At 36.0% G+C, this 26,849-nt stretch overlaps 4 protein-coding genes across 6 annotated transcripts; 3 read left to right on the plus strand and 1 right to left on the minus strand.

The window, feature by feature from the left end:
- Positions 1 to 764: 764 nt before the first annotated feature.
- On the minus strand, positions 765 to 9,290 carry LOC117637256 (uncharacterized protein slr1919). 3 transcript variants are annotated; one of them, XM_034372103.1, is made up of 17 exons: positions 8,794 to 8,849; positions 8,107 to 8,153; positions 7,978 to 8,014; positions 7,107 to 7,272; positions 6,859 to 6,911; positions 6,228 to 6,371; positions 6,016 to 6,120; positions 5,793 to 5,918; positions 4,854 to 5,054; positions 4,337 to 4,443; positions 4,066 to 4,228; positions 3,847 to 3,912; positions 3,539 to 3,632; positions 2,954 to 3,066; positions 2,518 to 2,588; positions 1,965 to 2,118; positions 765 to 1,417 (listed from the first exon to the last, which is right to left on the minus strand). In XM_034372103.1, the coding sequence occupies exons 1-17, from the start codon at positions 8,839 to 8,841 to the stop codon at positions 986 to 988; spliced, it is 2,127 nt and encodes a 708-aa protein (XP_034227994.1). In that variant the 5' UTR covers positions 8,842 to 8,849; the 3' UTR covers positions 765 to 985. The 3 variants fall into 3 exon arrangements, with proteins under 3 accessions (XP_034227994.1, XP_034227993.1, XP_034227995.1); XM_034372102.1 differs by having other exon boundaries at positions 7,978 to 8,153; positions 8,794 to 9,288; XM_034372104.1 differs by lacking the exons at positions 765 to 1,417; positions 1,965 to 2,118; positions 2,518 to 2,588; positions 3,539 to 3,632 and having other exon boundaries at positions 7,978 to 8,153; positions 8,794 to 9,290.
- Positions 9,291 to 10,290: 1,000 nt separating this feature from the next.
- On the plus strand, positions 10,291 to 11,949 carry LOC117636787 (chlorophyll a-b binding protein 6, chloroplastic). Its single transcript, XM_034371455.1, has 4 exons — positions 10,291 to 10,654; positions 10,906 to 11,008; positions 11,126 to 11,414; positions 11,517 to 11,949. Exons 1-4 carry the CDS (start codon positions 10,455 to 10,457, stop codon positions 11,666 to 11,668), a joined length of 744 nt encoding a protein of 247 aa, XP_034227346.1. The 5' UTR covers positions 10,291 to 10,454; the 3' UTR covers positions 11,669 to 11,949.
- Positions 11,950 to 14,771: 2,822 nt separating this feature from the next.
- Positions 14,772 to 17,020, plus strand: LOC117636481 (sorbitol dehydrogenase-like). Its single transcript, XM_034370995.1, has 6 exons — positions 14,772 to 15,069; positions 15,218 to 15,285; positions 15,431 to 15,667; positions 15,932 to 16,222; positions 16,302 to 16,489; positions 16,633 to 17,020. Exons 1-6 carry the CDS (start codon positions 14,931 to 14,933, stop codon positions 16,823 to 16,825), a joined length of 1,116 nt encoding a protein of 371 aa, XP_034226886.1. The 5' UTR covers positions 14,772 to 14,930; the 3' UTR covers positions 16,826 to 17,020.
- Positions 17,021 to 19,188: 2,168 nt separating this feature from the next.
- LOC117636480 (sorbitol dehydrogenase-like) lies at positions 19,189 to 21,655 on the plus strand. Its single transcript, XM_034370994.1, has 6 exons — positions 19,189 to 19,389; positions 19,525 to 19,592; positions 19,799 to 20,035; positions 20,576 to 20,866; positions 20,949 to 21,136; positions 21,280 to 21,655. Exons 1-6 carry the CDS (start codon positions 19,251 to 19,253, stop codon positions 21,470 to 21,472), a joined length of 1,116 nt encoding a protein of 371 aa, XP_034226885.1. The 5' UTR covers positions 19,189 to 19,250; the 3' UTR covers positions 21,473 to 21,655.
- Positions 21,656 to 26,849: the final 5,194 nt, after the last annotated feature.

The following is a 26,849-nucleotide window of genomic DNA, read 5'->3' on the forward strand; positions in this document are numbered from 1 at the left end:
TAGCTAAAAACAAAAATAAACTAGTTTTAAAAGAGTATACTTTAATTTCCATTTTCTTAAACTCACCCGCTCTTAAGAAAAAATAAATAAATAGAGATGTTGTATGTATCGTGTTGAATTGGGAAGATTCAACTATTATTTTTGTTCACCAAAAATTTGGAATTAAAATTTTGAAAACGATGCCTAAAATAATTCCAGAGGAATTGTTTCACAAACATGTTCCATGCTAAAACGTCACATAAGATAAAAAGAGAGTGATAAGGCATCTCTTTATGTATATGGTCGTGCCATGAAGAAAATTGATTTTCTACGCAATAATATCGTGAACTATAGACTTTTGTCTCAACAGCCATATGATTGCAATCATTCAACAAGAAGATGGATTAGAATTTCCTTTCACATATCAACTACCAAAAAAAAAAAGAAAAGGAAAAACAGTTTAGATCTGTTACAACATGGGAAAGAATCCAATATTTTGCACGTCTTCTATTTGCAGACATGCCTACCACCATCTACACAAACATTAATGAGATGTTGATCTCTTACATGCCATCTCATGTATTCAACCCTAAAACATGCTCCAAAATCTGTATACACTTCTCACCGTTTAATATATGTATTAGGTTAGAAAGGGACTGTTCACATACCTCACCATTTTATACTTCTCGCCAGCTTGCAATGCTGTCCTTGATCCGCCTTCATCATCGCATTTGCGGCTCTGTTTTTGTAAGCCTTCATCATCACATTTGCGGCTCTGTTTTTTTAAGTACAAATGGTGATTGAAGAAATGATAGCTTTGCATAGGATCCTGAGTTCAATGCAAGTACTAAGCCTGGTGCGGCCTTAACACCTTAATCCAACTCAAGCAGTGAAAATACCAATATCCCTCTTATCCTCCTATCAGTTGCTCCAAAGAACACTGCAAGTGGAAGCCTGCACTCTTAGCTTCTCCCAAAAAAAGCTCTATGGGAGTTGAATATGAGCATCATGGGATCGCATATTGCTTTCGAGCAAAAGATATGGGGCTCAAGTAAGCTTCAGAGAAGGATACTAAAGCACGATGGCAAGCCAAAGCTAAAGCTGTGGTAAACATAACAAATGAAGTCCAGTAGAACCTCAGCATCAAAATTGGATTTTTCCTCGCAGAGTTTAGTACATTTGAGAAAATCACTTTGAGCCGACGATCTCTGAAGATGGTACGGTAATCATAAATGGGAGTTCTGGAAGATGGTTCTAGATCTCTGTTGTCATGCGCACTTGCCAATCTCAGATCAGAACTATACCGAGTTGTTGCAATGCCCCGCCCAAATGCTGTAAACATCCATTGATATAGAATGTCTGCAATGACACTGCAAAATTGCTGGCGGAAGAACTTTGCCTCCTTGGATACCATTGCTTGGACCAATGAAGCTCCATCCTATTAGATTCAATTGACAATGAGTTTTTAGTTCATAGGATAAGATGACAAGTGATAGATCATGGGTAAAAAGCATCATGTTTCACATGTACTTAACCCTCCATCTGCCTATCTCATTGTTACTTAACCCTCCATTTGACTATTTCATTCTTACTCATGCAAGATAAAGTCCAAATTCGTTCAGCAAGCCATTGACCTACGAGAGCTACACCAAAAGGTAGACAATACCAGAAAATATGATGCCATTGGCAACCATCAAAGTGAACTGGGAACAAGATGAGTTATCACCTCAAATGAAACTAATAGCAGCTAAAGACGATAGTGAGAGAAGGGAACGAGGAAAACAAGAGTAAAAGTAGAAACCAATTAGAAATGAGATAATGTGTAATTACCATACTATCCTTTTAGCCTCTAACCCTAACATTAAATGTGTTATATCCATAATAGGGGTATATTTCACATTTCCTGTGTGATGATTGATAAAGAGAATCATCTTAACAATATTATAAATACAACGAGAAAAAGGGACCAGCATAAGGGGACTTACTGCAGTCATCAACAGTCTTCTGAGCACAACACCCTCTTTGGATGGTAAAAGCCTCAAGACCAAGTTTGCAACATCAACTGCACCACAGTCCCTTAGTGGTAAATAGCCAAGGGAAGAATCAGCTTTTGATGCTATCATCCCATGCAAACCTTTCCTGCAAAAAAAATATAAGAAACATGAATATTTATTTATACAGACGAGATGCAACCCCAGCAAGTTATCAGGTAAACTAAGAAAGGCTATCAAAAAGGACCAGCATAAGATTTTTGGTAATGATGGATAAGGTATCCTATTGTGAGGATGATTAGCATCCCATGCAAACCCTAAAAGCTGTTACTGTGACTATCCACACCAAAAACAACAGAAGAGTGCAAAAAAAAAAAATCAGTAGCTGCTAACAGAAAAGTAATTTCCCTTCTTCTTTTCTACTTATTCATGGAGTCATGGGCCTTGCATCTGACCAATATTTTGAAGTTCTTAAAGTTCCAAGACATATTCGAAGAATAAACTTGTACCTTGGGAATTGGACTCCAAGAAATACAATTTAACATACCTGGTTGCGCCTACTTTTAAGAAAAGAGCAAGCCTCTGCCACTGGAACTCCTTCTTTTTGTTAAAAACCACCTGAACCGAACAAATCAAGTAAATCAACAACAAATATGCTAAAAATTTGATTTAGGAACCTCACTGGGTAGATTGTCCTCCAAAAAACCTACCCCTATGCCTTTGATTATCAAACAGAAGTTTGTGAAAACTCAGAAGCATGGAAGACACCAAATGGAGAGTCCAAAATTTCTTGTTCGCATGATACCAATACCCCTACCAAGTCTAAACTAACATGTTTAACACTATAGATTTTACATTACTAAGTATGCAAAGAAATAAAGAAATGCCATTAGTATGCGCAAACAGATATAGATGTAGTGCAAGGCCATGTGATAACCAACAAAAAGTAAGAGCATAAGCTATGGTTTTTGAGCATTTCTTACCGAATGTAAAATTTTCCTCGTTGCAGCTGAATTTTCAGTAAGAAGTTTCCGAACAACATAAGGGTATGCAGCTTCAAATGTTTTAAAGTTTTTATCTGCAGCTACAGCTAATCCTGAGACAACAGACAAAACACGTAAAATCTATTAAGTTAAACAATCTTTATAAAAACATTGAAAAGTGAAGGATGATTTAGGGGTTGGATGCATCACAGAGAGAGCTAGAACCAGCATCAGAAAAATATGAAACAAATTGATATTGGGCAACTTGCTGATTAAGATATGAAGCAAGAAGTCTGAAATCAAGAACTGATTCTGGTCTCATAATACTTTACAATCAAGATAGTCCTTGTATCAGCTTGCTGATTCAGAAAGATACAATCAAGATAGTGATTGTGTCAGACCTGCTTAGGTCACTATCTTGAGGCAGCATACAGGGTATCCAGACAGTAATCATACATCATTATCGTGATTGTACAGGATAGTGATGCATGTAAAAGTAACACAACATAACCAGTATCCTACAGAATACAGATACAAAAAATATATGCAAAAAGCATTTGATGCCCTAAGGCAAGTGAACACTACCTTCGAAGGAAGCAAGAGAACGTAGAACAAGTGAATAGTACGGTGGCATGCGAAAATGATACTTGAAGGCTATGGACCAGATTTTACCCAGAACCTTCGGAAAAATTACAGTTACAATCAGCCTTTAGTAAATATAAAGAAGCAAGTAATATTATGTGTATCATTACTGCAGACAGAGGAGCTATTGTTGTAGGAAGACACAATTACAGATTGCAGATAAGCCAATTTCCACGTTGTTCAGATGATATTTCATGCTGAAGAATACTTGTAAGTTACCAATATTTACGAGATCAAGACATGATTCTCACCCTGCTGAACTTCACATCAGGAATTCCATCTCTAAATTCTACTTCTCCCAGCTCATATTCTAGATCCTAAATCATAATTACAGCTCAACAAGTTAGTTTCCATAGTTAAGAAAGAAAGTACAACCTCATTGATTTTCATAAATAAATAACAAACATATTTTTCGAAAGCAGAAATAATAGACACTACATAAAACTGAACCAAAGAAGTTGATATGATACCATAGTTACACGCCTGATATTAGTCCCTGGCCTTATGACATCCATTTCGGTCAAGGAATTAACAAGGGATGCCCAATCTCCATTTACTATGTGCACAATGGATGCAAGCATAGCAAATTGATGCTTTTTTTCCATCTGACAAAGCAAGCCAAAATCCAAAAACCTGACATAGAAGTCACCAGTAGAAGTGAAATGAGCTATAGATGCATACATAGATATTTGGGTATAGCAAGTAAAGCTTATTTCTACACAATGACAGTCAAAGGCGCACCCGATTTGTCCTGAGGATGTGTAACGCAGGTTTCCAGGATGTGGATCAGCATGCAATAAGCCTGTTTCGAGGAGCTGAACTAAGCATGCCTCCACTCCTTTCTTAACCTACAATAGTCAAACCACAATAATCTGTCACTCAGCTGCCTATGATGACATAATATAGGGAGATCATACTACAAACTGAAACACTCAGAAGAATAATTTGACACGTCTTTTATTGGTGGAATCACTAATTCACTAAGTTAAGAAACCACATTTTCAATGTTATTTTCATTGAACTTAACATAGGATGGCAGCTTACAAATGAATTAAAATAGGATGTCCATATCTCATCTCCACCACCCTAAGCTAAGTCCGTTTTGTCATATTTCATAACAGTATTATTTTGGCCCCTCAAATCTCAAGTCAGTTCTGACCAAATTGATAGCTAATAGCTATCACGTAGGCTTTCTACCAGGAGTCTGGAATTAACTAGAACCTAAGAAAAGAAGAATCCTGCAATTCAAATTGCATACCAGATCAAGCAGACGTCTCTTGGCATCAAGTCTTTGCCTCTCTGAATAAGTAGAGCCATTATCAATAGAGCTTCCAGCAGATACAGAGAGTAAATCAGTTGGACTCTCACCAACAATCCACTCCATTGTCAGAACTCTCTTACGACTTAATTGTTGAAATATTTTTGGCACAAACATGAAGGGAAAGGAGGAATGAGCTTCCTGTACATACAGCAACAAACAGTCACTAATAGGAAAGAAGCATCTAACCTGGAAACAAACTAGTAATAAACTTTTACGAGTATGTCTTATCACAGAAAAAGGGAGCTTCATATGTTATCAAAAGAATTTCACTTCCATCTAAACAAGTAAATGTAACAACCAATTCTGGATTCTACCCAACTTTTTCCTCAACATAACTTCAAACAAAGAAATATTTAACGACCAAATAATAAAGGTCCACATCAAGGTTTCTTTCTCCTTTGCTTTACTCTTGTTTCCAAAACTAGCCCTTCACTGTTTAAAAAGTTTTTTTTTTCTTTCTCTTCTTCTTTCTGAAACAACATTGTGATAAGAAGTACATCACACTGGGGAAATAACTAACTATTGGGAGATTAACAATTTTATTCACCTATCTAATATTGATGTCAGTTGATGGTTGGAATCTCATGTCATGACCCTATGTCATGTTGATTACCAGTAAAAACTGTAAACAACCCCATAAACAACCCCATCCCATTTAGAGCAGGATTGGGAGGTTAACCATTTAACCTGTCCTATAATTTACCCAATTCCTGCAAACTTAATTATTAAACTGCATATCTGCAAGATGAGGTAGCATTAAGTGTAACTTGAGATGCAATTCTTAGTCTTTTAAAGAAAAGGTTAATTAATACTTTGTAATTACCTTTCACGGTAACCATTATAGTTATTAAACTCAAATAAATATGCAATTATTACCATAAACTTGGAAGAATTTGAAGCCTCTAAAGTGTAATCCAACTCTCCAACTAAACCTTTCCCAAGCTCATCAGCATACAGGCGTAGGTCACCTTTTCTCTTCGCTATCTTTTGCAATATCCCAAGCTGAAATGGTTATGTACAACTGAGCACAAGCTTAATGAAAAACATATATAGGAAATTACAATTCACCAACACAAGATTAATCGATTCTTTTACAAACCCCTAGGCGAAGAATATATATATCGCGCACTACAATATGACGCAAGTTAGGCCGTTGAACTTTAATAGCAACATTAAATCCATCAAGAGTATGCCCACGGTAGACCTAGAATGTATAAAACATCAAGCAAATAAGAAATAAACTCGAAAACATAATGATTATAAATAATTCTACATCAATTAAATGCACACATATGTATGTGTTATATACACCTGACCAAAAGATGCTGCAGCCTCGGGTTCCCCAGAAATGTAGCTAAATAATGACTCTACAGGAGATCCTAATTCTTCTTCGATAATTTTCATAGCCACATCCCTGGAAAATGGAGGAATTTGATCATGCAGCTCAGACAATGCCTGCAATCATAAACCAAAGAAGACAAGATGAACAAAATATCCAGCATTCGAGTTATTTCAAGGTAAAGATGAGGAAACAACAAAATATCTTGCATGAAAAAAGAAAATATTCAGAAGAACTTTCAAATCGAGGAAAAAGAAACCACAAACAAAATGGTATTGTAATAATTGAAGCCACTTACATAAACACAAAAGCGCACCAGCATACAACCACAAAGAAAAACATCATTAGATTAAAGTCCACACATATCAATGCAAAACAGGATGAGAAGAATTGGATAATTTTTAGTAAATTTTTTTTTTTTCGTTTGCTATACTGACATGGTAAAAGGACATTGACTACACATGAAAGTTGAAACCTTTACACTTGACGGAAAATACATAGAAGTGTGTTATAAATATATGATTTCACATTGGTGGCAGATAATGTACTAATATTCAAATAAATAAAAACAAAAATAGAAGATATAGTTCTATACAATCTAACCTTGGAAATTTCAGCACCAATAATGTCTGGCCTGGTGGAAAGGGACTGACCAACTGCATCAGCAAGCAAACGCATGTAACTAGCATATTGGCAATGTTGTGACTGCAGGGGAAAGTAGAAGTCCTAGTATATAATTTGAAAGCAATATGTAGAATATCGATAGAGTAAATTTTTAAAGACCATAACAAGAAAGATGTGAATTGGAGCTTTAATGCACAGAAAAACTTCAACTAGATAGACTTTCTCACCTTTGATAAAAGTGGGACCCAGGTTTAGCATAGTTTCTTTTAACACCATTCCAAAATTGTATTGTGATACATTCTCATTAATTCCCTCATCCAAACTTGGTCTTAAGAACTTCTTTATCCCAGAGGTCCGAATTCTGATTGCAGCAGAAGCAAAGGAGGAAAATACCTTACAACACGCAACACAGGGAACCCAATAAGGATTTATTTTATCAAATAGCCCAAATAAAAGCTTTTGCATAACAATCAGATAGCAGACCCTGAACTAAATAACAAGCCAGAAAAAAGATAGACATCTAACAGGCAGGTATAACCCAAGAACATGTTTTATGTTTTCCAATTTACAGTTCCACAATCCAAGAAGATGTGGTGGATCTTTGAAGAAAAAACAGTATTTTACAAGTCAAGATTGGTACACTGTTATGAGGGAGCTCAAAAAATTAGGAAAAGTGTCAACAGTGTTGACTGTAGTTGCTGTAATTTCGCTTACAAGCACCCTCATCCTACACAGGATGCATTAAAATAAGAACTCTAGCAAACTGGTGTTTTAATCAGTAATATAAACAGATTTTAGAAATAATAAAAAGGAAAGAAGACTTTAAATTTACTGGGGAAAGAGTATTTTGGACTACAATAAATACATGCTTGAAATGTTATAAAAGATTGGAACCAAAGAACTAGCCAACTTAGTGGGCCAGGCCTAGCAGTGCCAAATATCAGTTCAATATAACTTAAATCCAAAAGTGTGCCATTGGAAGAGCCTCTAGAAAAGGAAACTTAGTACTAGATAACTCACCAATCTAAGAAGGCAAGAGGCACACCAACAAAGTATTGGATACCTCAAAGTTAATTATCTATTAGATATTGAACCTACCTCAAGAAGTCTGAAGGCCACTACATGGGGCCTGCACCTGAAATAATCACCAACACTTTCTGGATCATAGACTTCAGGAAGTGGCTTAGACCAAACCTTAGACAGATAATAAAAGTATAGAGCATATGCCTCAAAAGCCTTGAGATCAGCCATGAACAAATCAACACCAGAGAGTTCTGCCAGAGGATAGATTTCCAACATCAATTTCAACTAAACAAGGTATAAGTTCCAAGTTTCGAACGGGATCGCACAAAATGTTAATTTAAGCATTAGATAATCATATGAAGAGGGTAATATATTTTTAGTCAAAAATATTGGCAACCCAAATTTGCTACACTTGAGTTCTTTCCATCCTTATTAGAATGTCATTGGCAAAACACTACATGGTATGGATACATGATTACTTGAGAACAAAACCTATTTTTCCTAGAACAGGAATCAGAGGAAACCTAGTAAGACAAGACCAATCTAGTCCTAATATTAAAAAAACTGATGGGAGGAGGACTGACAGAATTACTTGACAAAATCAATAACCAAGTGATTAATCTTATACTTCGTCAAAGCTTTGTAATTACATAAAAGGGTGAGACTTTACACATTTGCAGCTGTTTGTTGATGAAATCAGAACCAATCTGTCAAATTAAGCAAACTATGTTATAGTTTCTGACCCCATAGCCAACCCACCACACTCACTCACTCACTCCACTTGGCCAAAATTAAAAAAAAAAAATCACAAAATTTGCACTAGGAACTTCATTCATTTCCAAACTTGCAAATCTTTACCAAGAAAAAGGTATGTAGAAGATGGTACTTAACCTGGATAGGAAGGTTGAGGCCAAGAAGGAGCTGGCAATGGAGGCGCATTGGGGTCTTCGAGGTTGCGAAGCCACACGATGTCATCTAGGGTTTTGGAAACCTCTGGAATTCGAAAAGCCTTATTAGCCCACTGAATCCCACTCCCAATCCCCCGCTTCAGAAACTCCACGTCCTTGCGAACCACCTGACCCAAGTGCCCGAAGTCCCCCAGAGCTCGCCCCTGCCTCGCACGCTTGCCCTTCGATGTCATTTTGGAGGAGCCCGTCGACCTCAGCATGCACGCCGTCTTAAACGACAGCGACAACGATGCTGCTAGCGCTGTCGTCGCCATTACTGGCCTGCGAGCGAGAGCTGCTGCGTGACGGGAAAATGGGGGTTAATTAGTTGTTAATGTTGTTTAATTGGTTTGTTTAAGGATGTGATTGGTTTTGGGATGGGGACTCATCGCAGTGACGATGATGAAGACGACGAACAAGAGAAGAACGAGTGGCAATGGAGAAAGCGTTGTGGGTGCCTCGTGGCCACGGTAAACCGGTTAGATGGGCTTAATCTGCTGCTTTCGTGTATACTGTAAGATTTTAGTACGGGGGTGTTGGTTGGTTCCAGTCTGTTCCTGACCAGTAATACCTTGACACGTAGACAAGCTCACGAGTGTAGACGATCGATAATTAAGAAATCTTACTTTTTGAACTTATAGTCGGCCGTCATTAGGAGAATAAAACTACAGTATATGACATATGTATACATTTGTTGGGTCCCAACAGTATGTCATTTTTGGTGACAGATTTTTTTTCTTCAAAATTTTGTGACTGAGATTGAATTGGATATTGGATTATGAGGTTGATTAATGGTAATCTAATGATGTGTTTGATGCTACTCATTCATCTTAATCATAATCCTACTACATTTGGCCCTAACAAGATTAGACATTATTCAATTCACGTTCTTTAGATCGCCAAACATTTAATTAGGGCTGTGAATCATATCAAGTCATATCATCTATCCCACCAAATGAACTATATTTGTACCTAAACGTGACATGACTATTTGGGGAGTTTTTACACTAAAACGGCAAAAGATTTATTAGTTAATTAGCATATAGGACATTGTTGGGTTAATTAAATGAATTGTTGAGTTAAACTAAAGAATTTCAATCGTAAATTCGATGAAACTCACTAAAACATCCATGTCAATCAATTCGTATAAACAACTAATCTTAGCACTTTAATTAGTCGAAGAATTGTGCGTGCGTTCTTTTGTGTTTTCCATTTTAATTAAGCTAGTACTTTGCTTTTTCTTCATCTTGAATTCTTCAGTCTTCCGTTTGCTAAGCATTTTACCATTTCACCCTTAACTTCTGTGCTTGATTTTCAAGCAGAACTCAACCTCCACCACACATATAAGATTTGACCTATCAACTGGGAAATTCCACACATGGCCACCTATTTGGATTGACAGAATCCACGTGGCCCAATAACAGAGCACAAGCAAGCAGCATTAGCCAATCACAATCCACATTTGGATTCTTCTATATCTCCCACAAGTTGTGTACCCTCTACTACTAGTATTCCTTGCCACTCCTTCCACCTCCCATATTCTAAGTCTCCCCTTCTTCCTCCTCCCACAGACCAAAAATCTTGCAGGCATTCATTTGTTCATTAATGGCTTCCAACACTTTGATGAGCTGTGGCATCGCCACCACAGCCTTCCCTTCAGTCCTCTCATCCTCCAAGTCTAAATTTGCCACCAGTGCAGTCCAGCTCCCCAGTGTTGGGGCCAATGCCTCCTCCAGGTTCTCCATGTCCGCTGATTGGATGCCCGGCCAGCCGAGACCTCCTTATCTAGATGGCTCTGCACCCGGGTAACGAAAGATAACAATTCAATAATAATGTTGGGGTCATCAAATATGTTTCGTATCTTGTTAGAAATAAATTAAGTGTAGAGCTAATTTAGATTTGAATAACTTAAATAGTTCGAGGTCATTTGGTGAACGAAATTTGGTGACGCTAACATGCTAATTAATTTGAAGAAAACCATATTATATTTCCTATATTTTGGAGTTTATGTTAGTTTAGTGACATTGTATTAATTTGTTGCTTGTTGGGGTTTCAGTGACTTTGGATTTGACCCACTTCGGCTAGGAGAAGTGCCAGAAAACTTGGAGAGGTTCAAGGAGTCTGAGCTCATTCACTGCAGATGGGCTATGCTTGCTGTTGTAAGTACTAAAACTATACAAACATTTTCATTAAAAATTCCATCAATTTTGTTTACTTTTTTTACTTGAAATTTATTTACTTTTGAGGATTAAACTTGCAAATTACAACTTTTGCAGCCAGGGATTCTAGTACCAGAGGCTTTGGGATTGGGCAACTGGGTAAAGGCACAAGAGTGGGCTGCCGTTCCAGGAGGCCAAGCCACCTACTTAGGCAACCCAGTTCCATGGGGCACATTGCCCACAATTTTGGTCATCGAGTTCCTTTCCATTGCTTTTGTAGAGCACCAACGCAGCATGGAAAAGGACCCTGAGAAGAAAAAGTACCCTGGTGGAGCTTTTGACCCCTTGGGCTACTCCAAGGACCCTAAGAAGTTTGAGGAATACAAAGTCAAGGAGATCAAAAACGGTCAGTACACATATACCTAGTCTCTTGTAATCACGATGTTTTATGTTGTCACACTGTGAATGTGTTATAATCTAATTACTAGCTAATTTATTGATTGTGTAGGTCGGCTCGCATTGTTAGCTTTTGTTGGTTTCGTTGTTCAACAATCGGCGTACCCTGGCACCGGACCTTTGGAGAATTTGGCCACTCACTTGGCTGACCCATGGCACAACAACATTGGGGACGTCATTATCCCAAAGGGGATTTTGCCTTGATTATCTCATGCAATCTTTTGATTTACACCCACTGTAAAAATTAAAATTCCATGTAACCGTATGCAATGAATCGGAACATCTTGTCTTTGGCATGCTTGAGTGAGTTTACAAGCAAACTTTTACTATCCCCCTTCATATCTTAGATCTATCTAAAGAACTGTATTGAATATATCAGTTAGTTCTTTTCTAAATCTGCCTCATTATTCTTCAGTGTGTATTTCTTTTCTCTTTGAGAAGGGTTGTAATTTAAGTATCAAAACAAAATAAAGACCATCGAGCAATAGGACACTGTTATTTTATTAATGCTTGCATTACAAGTAGTTGGTAAAACACACACAAACGACTCCTTCGTCAACCTTCACACATTGGGAACTTGCATATTGGGCCTTGAGCTGAGCAATACAGTCTGCTTGACAATCAGCCTCGTTACAGGTAGACGCATCAGGAGAAGGGGCTGGGCTTGGAGCCAACAATGTCATAAGCACCAATGTCAAACGCATTGCAGCTTTTCCTTCCATTGAAAAACTTGAAGAAGAAAAAAAAAACACACAAAAGTTTATTGAGAGACTGTGTCTTCATGGGTTTTTGTTGATGTGTGAATGGACTGTAATGTAAAGGGTATAAATTATAGGATTTGATGGATGCTTATTATGGAAAGGTTATCTGTTTGGTGGATTCATGCGTGTTGTTGAAGGGTATTAACAACATGCGGTGCACGTTGTTGAAGCCGATGTCGTTAAAAGATTCAAGACTTTCGACAACACACTTTGCACTTTGTCATACTAAATATCATTGTTTTATTATTATTTTCAAATTCACCTTATAACAATATAATTCATTTGTAAATTGAAGCTTTATGATAAGTAAAACTATTTTCTTCTTTCCCAATAATAATATAGAATTTTCATTCAAAAAATAACTCCATACGTATTACAATGATCAATAGATTCATTGTCAAAGTTACACTTATCCAAATGAAAGTAGAGGGAAATTGTACTATTTTCAAAACCCTCGTCAAGCATGGTCTAGAAACTTGATTTAGTTAGGCTAGACAGCTTATGAGCCGATGATTTGGATGTAAAGTGCTAGATTGGTAGAAGAATCCCAAATTCAATATGCTACATGACTGCCCGCTTCAGTGTTGAAGAATCCCAGTTCAGATTCTACTCTTGTGCTATTTCCTTCAACCCTAAGCCTGGCCTCTCCAGAGGGAACACTCTAAGCTGAAATTGAGCGGCAAAAAAACTATATTGACATACAAGTCTGCAAAAATGGATTACCTGTGCATTTTTTTTAAATTTTAATGCTTTAGGAACCCACAAACATCACTGTAATGAATAAACTACTCATGCAACTATCTACATGGATCAGTTCCAGTAGACAAAATTCACCAATATTATACACAAAAAGACACTATATATTTATTTCACCAATCCAGAGGAAGATTACTTAGACTATTTAGCATTGAATACTTCTCTTCTTTGTGATATTTAAACAAGCAGCTAGAGCACGAAATTAAAAGGCAGCGGTTTTGGTTTTGGGATTTCTCAGTATGACACACAGAAATTGAGGAGGGAGGAAGGAAATCGACCTGACATGGAGGCTGTTAGAGGTTGAGAACGAAGAGATAGATGGCTCAGACTCTTCCCGATCAGTTTTCAGAACCATCAGTTTAAAGAGGAAGAAGGTTCCGCACCTTGCTCTCCAATTGGATAAATTTTAGTCTAAAATCTTGAGAATATAAAAGGGATTGAGAGGGAAAGAGAGAGAATGGTGCAGGCATGAAGTCTGAGAACGAAGAGGAAAAGGGATTCTAGATGAGAGGGAGCAAGTGAGGGTCAGAGATTGGGAGGGGACGAGAGACAGAGGACGATAGAGGATTTGAGGGTAAGAGAGAGTGCCAAATTAGAAAAGTAGTGAATAAAAAGAGCGGGACCCGAAATTAAAAAAGAGTTTGAGAGAGAGACTTAAGGGGGTGTATTCAATTCAAACTTTTAATGACTTTCATAGAATTTAAAAGTCTGGAGGTATTCAATTTAGACTTTTAAAGAGTATATAAAAGTCTAGTGGTATTCAATTGTGACTTTTTAAAAGTATTTAAAAGTTTGATGATATTCAGTTATGACTTTTAAAAAGTATTTAAAAGTTTGGTGGTATCCAAAAAGTTAATAACTTTTAAAAAGCTTACTAAGTGAATGACTTTTCTATACTTTTAAGGCTAATTGTTAAGAGCAAAAGTCTTACCAATTTACTAGTGACTTTTATCAATTTTATGAAAGTATTTAAGAATTTGTCATCTCTATGAAAGTCACTCACTTAAAAAAAGTCTTTATAAGTATGAATTGGATACACCCCCCTTAAATTTTAAGTTGAAAAGTGAGCCCGCACAAAAATTCGGATAGTTTTTCCACCGACATTTTACTGTAGTATATTGATATAGTTTTGACAATATGCGATGCGTGTTGTTGAACTTCAGATACAACAACACGCAAGGATGCGTTGTAAAATATCTCTGAAATTCCATTTTGACAACACGCACTAAATGTAAGTTGTTGAGAGCGGTATAACACGACACACACGAGACTGAAATTTTAAGCTGAAAAGTGAGCCCGCAAAAAAATTCGAATAGTTTTTTCAACAACATTTTACTGTAGTAAATTGATATAGTTTTTAACAACACGCAAAGGATGCGTTGTTAAAATGTCCCCAAAATTCCAATTTGACAACGCACACTAAATGTAAATTGTTGAAAGCAGTATAATACGACACGCACTAAATTCAAGTTGTTGAAAACAGTATAATACTACACGCACAACCTATACGTTGTGGAAAGTCTAATTCCACAACGCGTAATTTACGTACGTTGTCAATAACGTGTTATTGTATGGTATTTTCCTTCCAGTGTGTGTTTGACTAATTTAGATGTGTTTGGAAAAATGTAGCCAAAAGTGATGTAATGGATGATGGTTGAATGTGGCGTGGAAAACCCTTGCATGAGATAAGAACAAGCCACCCACTTACGTACGTAGTCAACAACAATACCATCGATTGTTCTGGTCTAGAGCAAAGCTTTTTCCTATAAAATAAGTGCTTAGTCTATTTTGAAATGTTATAACAATAAGGTGTACTCATTTACAGATGTGCGACCATAGTATAGATTTAATAAAGTTGCAGGCCATCACATTTCTCCATCTACGTCTCTCAACACAGGCTTCAAAGACTAATCCAAAGCAGCAAAAACAGAGAAAAACAAAGATAGCAAATGGGTAAGGGAGGAAAGCCTGATGGAGGTGATGGCTTTGGAGATGCAAGCAGGGATGGTGTTGAACAAGAGAACATGGCTGCTTGGCTTCTTGGTGTTAACACCCTCAAAATCCAACCTTTCAAGCTCCCTAATCTCGGTACCAATTTGTTCTTTTTCTGGATCACTGTTTTTTTTTTTTTTAAAACTCAACTTCTTTCACTTTTCAGGTCAAATTATTATTTGTGTTGTGATCCTTTTTGCCTAATTGACTTCCTGTGCTCCTTGTTCCCTTGGGATTTCTTTAGGACCCTGTGATGTTTTAGTTCGACTCAAGGCTGTTGGCATATGCGGCAGTGATGTTCACCACTTCAAGGTCCCCCCCCCTCTTTCCCTTCTTGGCTGCAAGGGTCTGGGCACACTGTCTTGATCAACTGACATAACCGAACCCATGTCTCCATTATAACTAATTAAATTGGTAAATATGTACTGTTTTGATTGTTGTTTGTTACTATTTTCAGAACATGAGATGTGCAGATTTTGTGGTGAAAGAGCCAATGGTAATTGGGCATGAGTGTGCTGGGATCGTAGAGGAAGTTGGGAGTGAGGTGAAGCATCTGGTGCCTGGTGACCGTGTGGCAGTAGAGCCCGGCATCAATTGCAAGCGATGTGAGCTATGCAAACGAGGTCGATATAATCTATGCTCCGAGATGAAGTTTTTCGGGTCCCCTCCAACTCATGGTTGCCTGGCAAATCAGGTATACACGTATTTGCAGCATATTAAATGCCAGTTGTAACTAGCACAAGATGACACGTGGAGTGTTGTAATCTTGTCACAAGTGGAACTTTGAAGGGCCGGCCCGAATATTATTGACTTGGAACTTTTCCCCCGGTTTCTATTGAATTTAACAATCAGTATTGGATAAGGCTGACCAGAGCATGACTGGAATTTTTTAGTGGGCAATTCAAATTTGAGGTAGGTGTTTGAGATACATGATGATTTCTTATATTTTATTTTGCAGGTTGTCCATCCTGGAGACCTTTGTTTTAAACTGCCAGACAATGTGAGCTTGGAGGAAGGGGCAATGTGTGAGCCCTTAAGTGTTGGTGTTCATGCTTGTCGTCGGGCTAATGTCTGTCCAGAAACAAATGTTTTGGTCATGGGAGCAGGACCTATCGGACTTGTTACATTGTTGGCTGCTCGTGCCTTTGAAGCATCTAGAATTGTCGTGGCGGATGTGAATGACCACCGTTTATCTGTTGCAAAGGCTCTTGGTGCACATGAGATCGTCAAAGTTTCCACAAATATCGAGGTACATGCCGTTACATGTTCGGGGTTTGTAAGGTGACATTAACCCTTTTTTTAATGAGTTTATGTAAATTATTTTGAAGGAGGTTGCGGAAGAAGTGGCTAAGATAAAAGAAGCTATGGGAACTCGAGTGGATGTAAGCTTTGATTGTGCAGGGTTTAATAAAACCATGGCGACAGCTCTGAGTGCTACTGGTTCCGGTGGCAAAGTTTGCCTTGTGGGAATGGGCCAGAGAGAGTTGACTCTCCCACTCACTTCAGCTACTGCCAGGTATAAATTGATTAATTCATTTGTTCAGTTTGTAAACCTATTTGTATCGTATTTGGTGTCACATCTCTAATAGAGGTATGAGACATGATTCACTTGTGATACGCATTGTTTGTATTATTTATGCTTTCGTGATTTTAATACAGAGAGGTCGATGTGATTGGAATTTTCCGATACAAGAACACATGGCCCTTGTGCCTCGAATTGTTGAGAAGTGGTAAGGTCGATGTGAAGCCCCTGATAACACATCGTTTTGGATTCTCTCAAAAGGAAGTGGAAAAAGCATTTGAAACCAGTGCTGGTGGAGCCAATGCCATTAAGGTCATGTTTAATCTGTAAAATTGGCTCAAGGAAATGGAGCCAATCTTTAGTGAAATTTTTGTTGTGCTTTGTTTGCCTAATAATTGGGGTTTGTGTTTGGGTGTTGTACTTATAATGAGCCCATTTTAAACCCATCTAGTCGGGTACAAATTTCTGTTGTAAAAAAAACAACTATTGAAAGGAACAAGGAGATTGACCTAAAAAAAAAAAAAAGGAACATGTGATCCCAAAGCACACAAATACAATCAAATCTTCACCAAGAAAACACCTAATACCATCACGAGACTTATTGAAGGCAGAGAGACGCAACTAAAGGCAAGAACCCTAATTAGATTATCTATATCCCACCCTATTGCAGTCAAGAAATACATGGTGTATAGAACAATTAATTTTTATTTTTATCTTATCATACGCAAGTCACACTTGATCATATAAATAAAATGTTCCGTTCAAATTCAACACATATGTATAGATATAGTCCCTTAAGGGGTATTTTCTCAAAGGTGGCCTGAAAAGCGAAGAAAATATAGAACAATTTTGAGTAGAGCAGTTTTTTTTTTAATTTTTAAAATTAGCGATAATTGTATTCAATAATTGGGTACACAGACCAAATACACATAATGGGTTAATATATAAAGATGGATGCACAATAATGGCAAAGGGTTAATCCAGAGATTGGAGGATACACCAGCAACATCGCACATCTTATATCTCTACTAATAACCCTAAAAGACCAAATACATTTCAACGTAATAGTCACATGCATGAGTAGAGTAGAGAAATTTTTATCCATGAAGACTATAGTAAAATAAAGAATTGAATACATTGACAATGAATTATTACATACTTCGGATGCAATTCTGTTTGCTTGTCCAGGGAAAGAAGTGGAGAGCTAATTAAGCAGCTAAGGAATTTGATCCAGACATAAATCAAAGCAAATGAAGATGTGCTGAAAACAAAAGGCTTCATTGAAGATGTGCTGAAAACAAAAGGCTTCATTGTTGGAAATTTAATATTATAATATTTAATTTAGTACAAGTGTCGTGTTTTAGCCAAGTATTGCAACTTTCAGCAATTCAAACAAAACGCGCTGCTTGGTATTTAGAGAATATCAGATGTAATTATATCGCATCCATTGTAAACAGCCACATTGTTTCAAACGTGATGTTTGAGTTCTTTATAAACCCATGGGCTTGGCCCTCTTCTTTACAGTAGTAGGAGTTTTCCCAACTCAAGCCAAATCTTCTTTCCGGTCTAGTTAAAACTTAAAAGAGTGCAAATATATAATTGGTTCGTGAGAGCCTTAAAGTTGTACAAGAAAATCTGTCTTTAGGTCAAACTACATTAACGTATATGATACACATCAATTTCTCCTAAAGCCACTTTTAGTGGGGCTTTTGACCCTTGGGCTACTCCGAAGGACCCTAAGAAGTTTGAGAAATACAAAGTCAAAGATGAAAGGGTCAGCACACATGTTGCCTAGTTATTTATATGAATATGATGTTTTATTATGTTATTTATATAACTGTGGTCGCACCCTCAACACCAATGTGTTGGGTTGAAGCCAACAATGTCATGAGGACTAAAGCAAGCACCAATCTCAAACGCATTGCAGCACTTCCTTCCGTTGAAAAATCTGAAGGGAAAAAAAACACAAAAAAGTTTATGTTATGTGATGTGACAGGATATTGAGAGGCTTTGTCTTGATGGGTTTTGGTTGCTGTGTAAATGGAGTGCCATATGTAGAGGGTATCTGTTTCGTGGAATTAAATCTGAAATTACCAAATATGTCTACCTTATTTGTCCTAAAAATATTGGAAACTATTCTTTAGGGTTTGGTGCACTCTATTCGATACAACATACAACATACAACATACGTCATTCTAAATATGATGTATTGAATTCACTCAAATTATAATACGTGTAAATATATTAATATTACGTTGTTTTAATAGAATATATTGAATTCACTCAAATTATAATACGTGTATATATATGAAATTGTGTATTTGATAAACATGAAAATTTCTGAAGTCAATGACTAATCTAGATGTGCTTGGAACAATCTAGCCAACAGTGATGTAACGGATTGTCGTTGAATGTGGCAAGGAAAACCTTGCATGAGATGAGTACTTACGTTGGCAAATACCATTAAATGCTGGATTATTCTGGTATATAAAATAAGGTGTGCTTAGTCTAAATTTTTATTCTAAAAAAATAAGGTGTTTAGTCTAAATTTTTATTCTAAAAATATAAGGTGTTTAGTCTAAATTTTTTTTCTAAAAAAATAAAGTGTGCAATTAAAAGATGTGACCCGCACGTCATCATATAGATTTAAGAAGGTAGCAGGCCATCACGTTTCTCCATCTACATCTCTCAACACAGGCTTTATAAAGACTGGCATAAATCCAAAGCACCAAAATAAAAAAAACTCAGATAACGAATGGGTAAGGGAGGAAAGCCTGATGGAGGTGATGGTTTTGAGGAAGCCAGCAGAGATGGTTGTGAACAAGAGAACATGGCTGCTTGGCTGCTTGGTGTTAACACCCTCAAAATCCAACCTTTCAAGCTCCCTAATCTCGGTACCAATTTGTTCTGTTTCTGGATCACTGTTTCTTTAAAGTCAACTTCTTACACTTTTCAGGTCAAATTATTATTTGTGATCTTTTTTGCCTAATTGACTTCCTGTGTTCCTTGTTTTCTTGGTATTTCTTTAGGACCCCGTGATGTTTTAATTCGACTCAAGGCTGTTGGCATATGTGGCAGTGATGTTCACCTCTTCAAGGTCACCCCCTCTTTTCCTTCTTGGTTCTTTATTATATTCATGATAGAGCAAAGGCCGGGTACACTGCTTTAATCAACTAACCTAATTCACGTCTTCACGGGAAATTTGATATTTGATGTTTATTGATTGTTAAACAATATAAACTTTAAATTAATTGGTAAATGGCCTGTTTTGATTGTTGTTGTTTAATTTGTTATTATTTTCAGAACATGAGATGTGCAGATTTTGTGGTGAAAGAGCCAATGGTAATCGGGCATGAGTGTGCTGGGTTCGTAGAGGAAGTTGGGAGTGAGGTGAAGCATCTGGTGCCTGGTGACCGTGTGGCACTAGAGCCCGGCATCAATTGCAAGCGATGTGAGCTATGCAAACAAGGCCGATATAATCTATGCCCCGAGATGAAGTTTTTCGGGTCCCCTCCAACTCATGGTTGCCTGGCAAATCAGGTATCTACGTATTTGCAGCATATTATATGCCAGTTGTAACTAGCACAAGATGACACGTGGAGCGTTGTAAGCTTGGCACAAGCGGAACATTTAGTATTGGATAAGGCTGACTAGACCATGACTAGACTTTGAGTTTTTGTTTTGTTTTTGGGTTACAAGACTTTGAATTTATTTTAATTGTGACTTCTTTGAATATGGGTTATGTTGAGGAGGTGTGTTGATAGGTTGAATTTTCTCTGCTATTCTGGATTTTTGTGCAAGATTTGTGTCTTAGTCTAAAATGTATTTAAATGTGGGAGACATAAAAAAGATGCAGGGTCGTTTGTCTGCTTGGTTAGTCAAACATGGGTTAGTTCATAGATCTTTGCCTACCAAACATCGATTATAACTATTGTCCAAATGAATTGGACTAGTCATGTGAGTTGAAATAGTACAAATAACTACCAGACACTTTGAGATACTACAGTTTTTTCAGTGGGCAATTCAAATTTGAGGCAGGTGTTGGAGATACATGATGTTTTCTTATATTTTATTTTAAAGGTTGTCCATCCTGGAGACCTGTGTTTTAAACTACCAGACAATGTGAGCTTGGAGGAAGGGGCAATGTGTGAGCCCTTAAGTGTTGGTGTTCATGCTTGTCGTCGGGCTAGTGTTGGTCCAGAAACAAATGTTTTGGTCATGGGAGCAGGACCTATAGGACTTGTTACATTGTTGGCTGCTCGTGCCTTCGAAGCACCTAGAATTGTCGTGGCAGATGTGAATGACCACTGTTTATCCGTTGCAAAGGCTCTTGGTGCGCATGAGATTGTCAAAGTTTCTACAAATATAGAGGTACATGATGCTGTTACATGTTCGGGATTTGTAGGGTGAAATCAACCCTTTTTTTAATGAGTTTATCTAAATTATTTTGAAGGAGGTTGCTGAAGAAGTTGCTAAAATAAAAGAAGCTATGGGAACTCGAGTAGATGTAAGCTTCGATTGTGCAGGGTTTAATAAAACCATGGCGACAGCTCTAAGTGCTACTGGTTCCGGTGGCAAAGTTTGCCTTGTGGGAATGGGCCAGAGAGAGCTGACTCTCCCACTCACTTCAGCTGCTGCCAGGTATAAATTGATTAATTCATTTGTTCAGTTGGTAAAACTATTTGTATTGTATTTGGTGTCACATCTCTAATAGAGGCATGAGACATTACTCATTTGTGACACGCATTATTTTTATTATTTAAGATTTCATGATTTTAATACAGAGAGGTCGATGTGATTGGAATTTTCCGATACAAGAACACATGGCCCCTGTGCCTCGAATTGTTGAGAAGTAGTAAGGTTGATGTGAAGCCCCTGATAACACATCGTTTTGGATTCTCTCAAAAGGAAGTGGAAAAAGCATTTGAAACCAGTGCTGGTGGAGGCAATGCCATTAAGGTCATGTTTAATCTGTAGAATTGGCCCAAGGAAATGGAGCCAATCTTTGGTGAAATTTTTGTTGTGCTTTGTTTGCCCAATAATCGGGGTTTGTGGCTGGGTGTTGTACTTATAATTAGCCCATTTTAAACCCATCTTAGTCGGGTACAAGTTTCTGTTGTAAAAATAATAATAATAATAAATAACTATTAAAAGGACCAAGGAGTATCATTTTGTGATAATAATTGTAATAAAGATATAGAAAATAAATTAAATAGTAAAATTTCATACTTTTTTTAATATATACAAAGCAGTGGTTGAATTATTTACTTACTTAAGTACCAAGCAAAACCCTATTTGTTTAGAATAGTCCTCTAATTATTTAAGTTAATACCTAATATTTAATGTAATTTATTTAAGATAAGTATGGACAAAAATATTGAGGGTCCAAAACTATGAAAATATTGAGAAAAATAGCTAATTTTGAATAAAGACATGGAAATCTTGAATAATTTTTCAATACATATTTATATAATTAATTTTGTACTACTTCAACTCTACAAACTAGTAAAATCTAGTTGCATAATAAATTGTCTAGTAATAATTAAAAAATTTGGCAAGTTACAACTGAAAAGTTCGGTCACTATATAATATTTTAATATAATATATTTTAATATTTTAATATATATTATTTTTATTCAATAATATGTGAAAATTATGTGTATAATACGTGAATTTTGTGTGTATTAGTGAAAATTTTATAAAAAAATGCTTGTATTAAACATGAAAGTGGTAAATTATTTATACGGGTAATAATTCTAGAAAAGTAAAAAATGAAAAGGGGACAATAGAGACTCAGGTAATAGCCTAATAATAATGGATAATGCTCTAAACTACTTTTATCGATAAACGAAAATCGGGGAAATTTTTTTTAAAGAAAAAAAGGACCCCAGTATATATATATATAGAGTATAGAGGATCGACTATACTATATTTTTAATTAAAAAATAGAAAAAAAATCAGAAAAAAAGAGTACGCCCGGCTATACTTTTTATACCCAAAAAAAAAAAAAAAAGTATAGCCGCTAAGTACAGCCGCACGGCTATACTATTTAAAAAAATAAAAATCTGAGTAAAGCCGACGGGCTAAAGTATTTATACACACCCAATAAGGGTGATAACAACCACATCAAAAAAATGACAATAAAAAAGGATCGCAAATAATTAAGATTCAAGCTATTATAAAGATGGCATTCATGCATTCATCTAAAGTAAATCGATGTGGTAAACAGTGCTTTCAATTGACTCATAAAGGTTAACTCTTTAAACATGTCAATGATAAAAACTCTAGATTGAGAGTTTGGAAGTGTTCCAAATTATGTCCGGCAAATGTTCATGGGGATACCTGAAATTGATGGGATCTGATCTTCGGCTTCTTCTTCTTCTTTGCATTTTTGCTTGATTTGCCAGAACACAGGAACCAACTCATGGCTTGTTCTTCTACCTCTTTACCTCAAATATTACACTCCTTTTTTTTCAGTTATTCATCTCATGTACCTTTTCTTATCGCAGGGTTGTTCCTTAGTCGTGCTCAATCATGATGATATATATTCAGACACGGTGAGGCCCTTTCTTATTTTACAGATGGAGTATCTAGCAGACATTCTGATAAGAGCAGAACCGTGGGAAGGTATTTGCTGGAACACATTTTGTCACTTCACCAGATTGAATTTTCTGTAAAAAGCAAGAGTCTATTTCCTTTCATTTGAACAGTCCTATAGTGAGTTCACTGGTTCGCCAAGATAGATTGCTAGAAACTAGAAAGTATGTCTGTCAAATCATTCATGTATGGTCATTTGTGGTTACTTACTTTTTGAGTCTTGGTTGTTATGGAAATGAATAATCGGCTATTCAGTTTCGTTTTTTTAAGTGTTATGCTCATACATATGATAGTTGCTTTGTGTCATGGTCTTTTTTCTGGATTTTCTTCTTCTCTTTTACCTGTCGTATCTTCTCCGCCGAGTTCACTAGATCACAATCCTGTGTTAGCAATTGAAAAATTGTGAGAACTATTTCCATTAGTATTGCTTGCTGGCTTGCTGCTGGTGACCTGCCAATTATGCCTGTAGCAAGTGTACTTTTCCTGTCTAGTATTACTTCCCAAAAGTCTGATCTTAATGGTTTTGATATCCATACAATTGAACGAGATTACGAAAGTTATGATCCTCATTGTTCTTGTTGGTTGCAGTTGACAGTCTTGCAAGACCTTGAAGGGCATTTACAGATGCATCACCGAGACCTTGAAGGTCTTTAAACATATTTTCACATTGCACCAACAATAAAAATATAGATTTCTCTGTAGGCCTACCTTTTCAGGTGCCTTTTGTAAAAGTCCCACATCGTAAATACAAACTCCTATATAGTTGTTTATAAACAAAGCATTATGTCAAATGAGTTTGGTTAAGAAAGGAGAGTTGGGTTAATGGGCCTGGCAATAGGCTAGGCCTTCATTAATAATACTTATATTAATCAAAGACTTGGGGCTCGGGCCTTGGGGCACTTGGGCAATGAAACAAAAAGTAAAAGAAACTAGTTTTATATTCTGAAAATTTTAAAAATCCAGCAATAAAATTTTATTTTAAAAAGTATAGCCGCACGGCTATACTATTTATAATATAAAAAATGATCAACCCAACGCATAGGCACCACGTGTAAAAATAGTACCACCGCGCGGCTGTACTATTTTTTTTAAAAAAAATTAGGGCAAGCTTGTATAGCCACGCGGCTATACTAATTTGTTTTTTTTTTTTAAGTTTAAAAAGAATCCAGTGCAGCCGGCCCCAGCACCTGTGCGCCACGTGTCAAACAAGTAGAGTCGCACGGCTGTACTATTTTTTAATAAAAATTGAGGGAAACTGAGTAATATATATACACTATTTATATTCAATAATATGTGAGAATATGAACGTAATAGGTGAATTTTGTGTGCCTTATTGAAATTTTTGTAAAAGAATACTTGTATTAAACATGAGAAATACGTGCGGACGTGTAAAATACATGATTAAACGCGAAAGTACCAAGATCTTTATACGGATAATAATTTTGGAAAAGTAAAAAAATCAAAAAGGGACAATAGTTACTCAAGTAATGGCCTAATAGTTACGGATAGGGCTCTTGGGCATGGAGAAATTTAATTAAGACACCAAAACGATTTGACAAAACACAAAATAAATTTAATTTAATTATTTTGTGCACTTTTTCTTTTCTTTTCTTTTTTTTTTCGTTGGGGTATGAAATAGTAGTTAAAACATAATTACTAATTAAAGTAACTCAAAGAGGGTAAGATATTACTTAATTACATATAATAAATTAAAGAAGTTGGGCAATGGAAAAAAAGAGTAAAGGAAACTAATTTCATATTCTGAAAATTTTTAAAAAAATTTATAATATAAAAAAGGATCAGCCCAGCACATAGGCACCACGTGTCAAAAGAGTAGAGCCGCGCGGTTGTACTATTTTAAAAAAATAAAAATAAAAAAATAAGACAAGCGAGTATAGCCGCGCGGCAATACTATTTGTTTGTTTGTTTGTTTTTTTTTTTTTAATAAAGTTTAAAAAGAATCTAATGCAGCCGGCCCCAGCGCCTATGCACCACGTGTCAAACAAGTAGAGCCCCACGACAGTACTATTTTTTAGGGTAAATTACTCAAATAGTCCTCAAAGTTGTACGCGATTTATATTTTGGTCCCTAAATTAAATTATTAGTCCAAATGGTACATAAACTCTATTTTAATTGCTCATTTGATCCAACCGTTACATTTCTGTTAAATGTAACCAAATTTTAGGGGTAAATAGGACTTTTTTTCATAATTAACAAATAAAATAGGATTAAAATAAATACAAAATTAGAAAATAATTGAAGAAAAAGAGAGGAAAAAATCATGAGACCCAAACCCCCTCCCTTCGATTTCTTCTCCCCTATTCTAATTACTGAGTTTTAATTTTTATTTTTATTTTTTTTAATTTTAACGTACGAAATGACCAATTTGCCCTCATATTTAACAGCAATTTTGACAGAATGTAACGGTTGGATCAAATGGGCTATTAAAATAGAATTTATGTACCATTTGGACTAATAATTTAATTTAGGAACAAAAATGTAAATCGCGTACAAGTTTGAGGACCATTTGAGTAATTTACCCTATTTTTTAATAAAACATTAAGGGAAAACTGAGTATAGCCGTGCGGCTATACTTTTAAAAAATTAAAAAATATATATACACTATTTATATTCAATAATATGTGAGAATATGAACAAAATAGCTGAATTTTGTGTGCCTTATTGAAATTTTTGTAAAAGAATACTTGTATTAAACATGAGAAATACATGCGGACGTGTAGAATACATTATTAAACGCTAAAGTACCAAGATCTTTATACGGATAATAATTTTAAAAAAGTAAAAAAATCAAAAAAGGACAATAGTTACTCGAGTAATGGCTTAATAGTTACGGATAGGGCTCTTGGGCATGGAGAAATTTAATTAAGACACCAAAACAATTTCACAAAACACTAAATAAATAGAATTTAATTATTTTGTGCACTTTTTCTTTAAAAATTTTTTTGGTTGGGGTATGAAATAGTAGTTAAAACATAATTACTAATTAAAGTAACTCAAAGAGGGTAAGATATTACTTAATTACATATAATAAATAAAAGAAGTTGGGCAATGGAAAAAAAAAAAGTAAAGGAAACTAATTTCAAATTCTGAAAATTTTAAAAATTCGGCAATAAAATTTTATTTAAAAAAGTATAGACACACGGCTATACTATTTATAATATAAAAATGGATCAGCCCAGCACCACGTGTCAAAAGAGTAGAGCTACGCGGCTGTACTATTTTTCAACAAAAAAAAAAAAGGACAAGCGAGTATAGCCGCGCGGCAATACTATTTGTTTGTTTTTTTTTTAAAATAAACTTTAAAAAGAATCTAGTGCAGCCGGCCCCAGCGCTTGTGCGCCACATGTCAAACAAGTAGAGCCCCACGGCTGTACTATTTTTTAATAAAAAATTAAGGGAAAACTGAGCATAGCCGTGCGGCTATACTTTAAAATATATATATATATATATATTACAAATATATATGTATATACTGTTTATATTCAATAATATGTGAGAATATGAACACGATAGGTGAATTTTGTGAGCCTTATTGAAATTTTTGTAAAAGAATACTTGTATTAAATATGAGAAATACGTGCGGACGTGTAGAATACATTATTAAACACGAAAGTACCAAGATCTTTATACAGATAATAATTTTGGAAAAGTAAAAAAATCAAAAAGCGACAATAGTTACTCGAGTAATGGCCTAATAGTTACGGATAGGGCTCTTGGGCATGGAGAAATTTAATTA

Source organism: Prunus dulcis, chromosome 8 (genome assembly GCF_902201215.1).
Source record: "Prunus dulcis chromosome 8, ALMONDv2, whole genome shotgun sequence".
Classification (NCBI taxonomy): Eukaryota; Viridiplantae; Streptophyta; class Magnoliopsida; order Rosales; family Rosaceae; genus Prunus; species Prunus dulcis.

Excerpts from the sequence above, each read along its gene's own strand:
- LOC117636480 (XM_034370994.1), top strand. The coding sequence starts at position 19,251 with ATGGGTAAGGGAGGAAAGCCTGATGGAGGTGATGGTTTTGAGGAAGCC. Across the intron at positions 19,593-19,798 it reads GTGATGTTCACCTCTTCAAG|AACATGAGATGTGCAGATTT; the intron begins GTCACCCCCTCT and ends TATTATTTTCAG. Across the intron at positions 20,036-20,575 it reads ATGGTTGCCTGGCAAATCAG|GTTGTCCATCCTGGAGACCT; the intron begins GTATCTACGTAT and ends TTTATTTTAAAG.
- LOC117636787 (XM_034371455.1), top strand. The coding sequence starts at position 10,455 with ATGGCTTCCAACACTTTGATGAGCTGTGGCATCGCCACCACAGCCTTC. Across the intron at positions 10,655-10,905 it reads CTAGATGGCTCTGCACCCGG|TGACTTTGGATTTGACCCAC; the intron begins GTAACGAAAGAT and ends TTGGGGTTTCAG. Across the intron at positions 11,415-11,516 it reads AGTCAAGGAGATCAAAAACG|GTCGGCTCGCATTGTTAGCT; the intron begins GTCAGTACACAT and ends TTGATTGTGTAG.
- LOC117636481 (XM_034370995.1), top strand. The coding sequence starts at position 14,931 with ATGGGTAAGGGAGGAAAGCCTGATGGAGGTGATGGCTTTGGAGATGCA. Across the intron at positions 15,286-15,430 it reads GTGATGTTCACCACTTCAAG|AACATGAGATGTGCAGATTT; the intron begins GTCCCCCCCCCT and ends TACTATTTTCAG. Across the intron at positions 16,223-16,301 it reads AAGTTTCCACAAATATCGAG|GAGGTTGCGGAAGAAGTGGC; the intron begins GTACATGCCGTT and ends ATTATTTTGAAG.
- LOC117637256 (XM_034372102.1), bottom strand. The coding sequence starts at position 9,124 with ATGGCGACGACAGCGCTAGCAGCATCGTTGTCGCTGTCGTTTAAGACG. Across the intron at positions 6,121-6,227 it reads CTGCAGCATCTTTTGGTCAG|GTCTACCGTGGGCATACTCT; the intron begins GTGTATATAACA and ends TATACATTCTAG. Across the intron at positions 2,119-2,517 it reads TTAAAAGTAGGCGCAACCAG|GAAAGGTTTGCATGGGATGA; the intron begins GTATGTTAAATT and ends TTTTTTTTGCAG.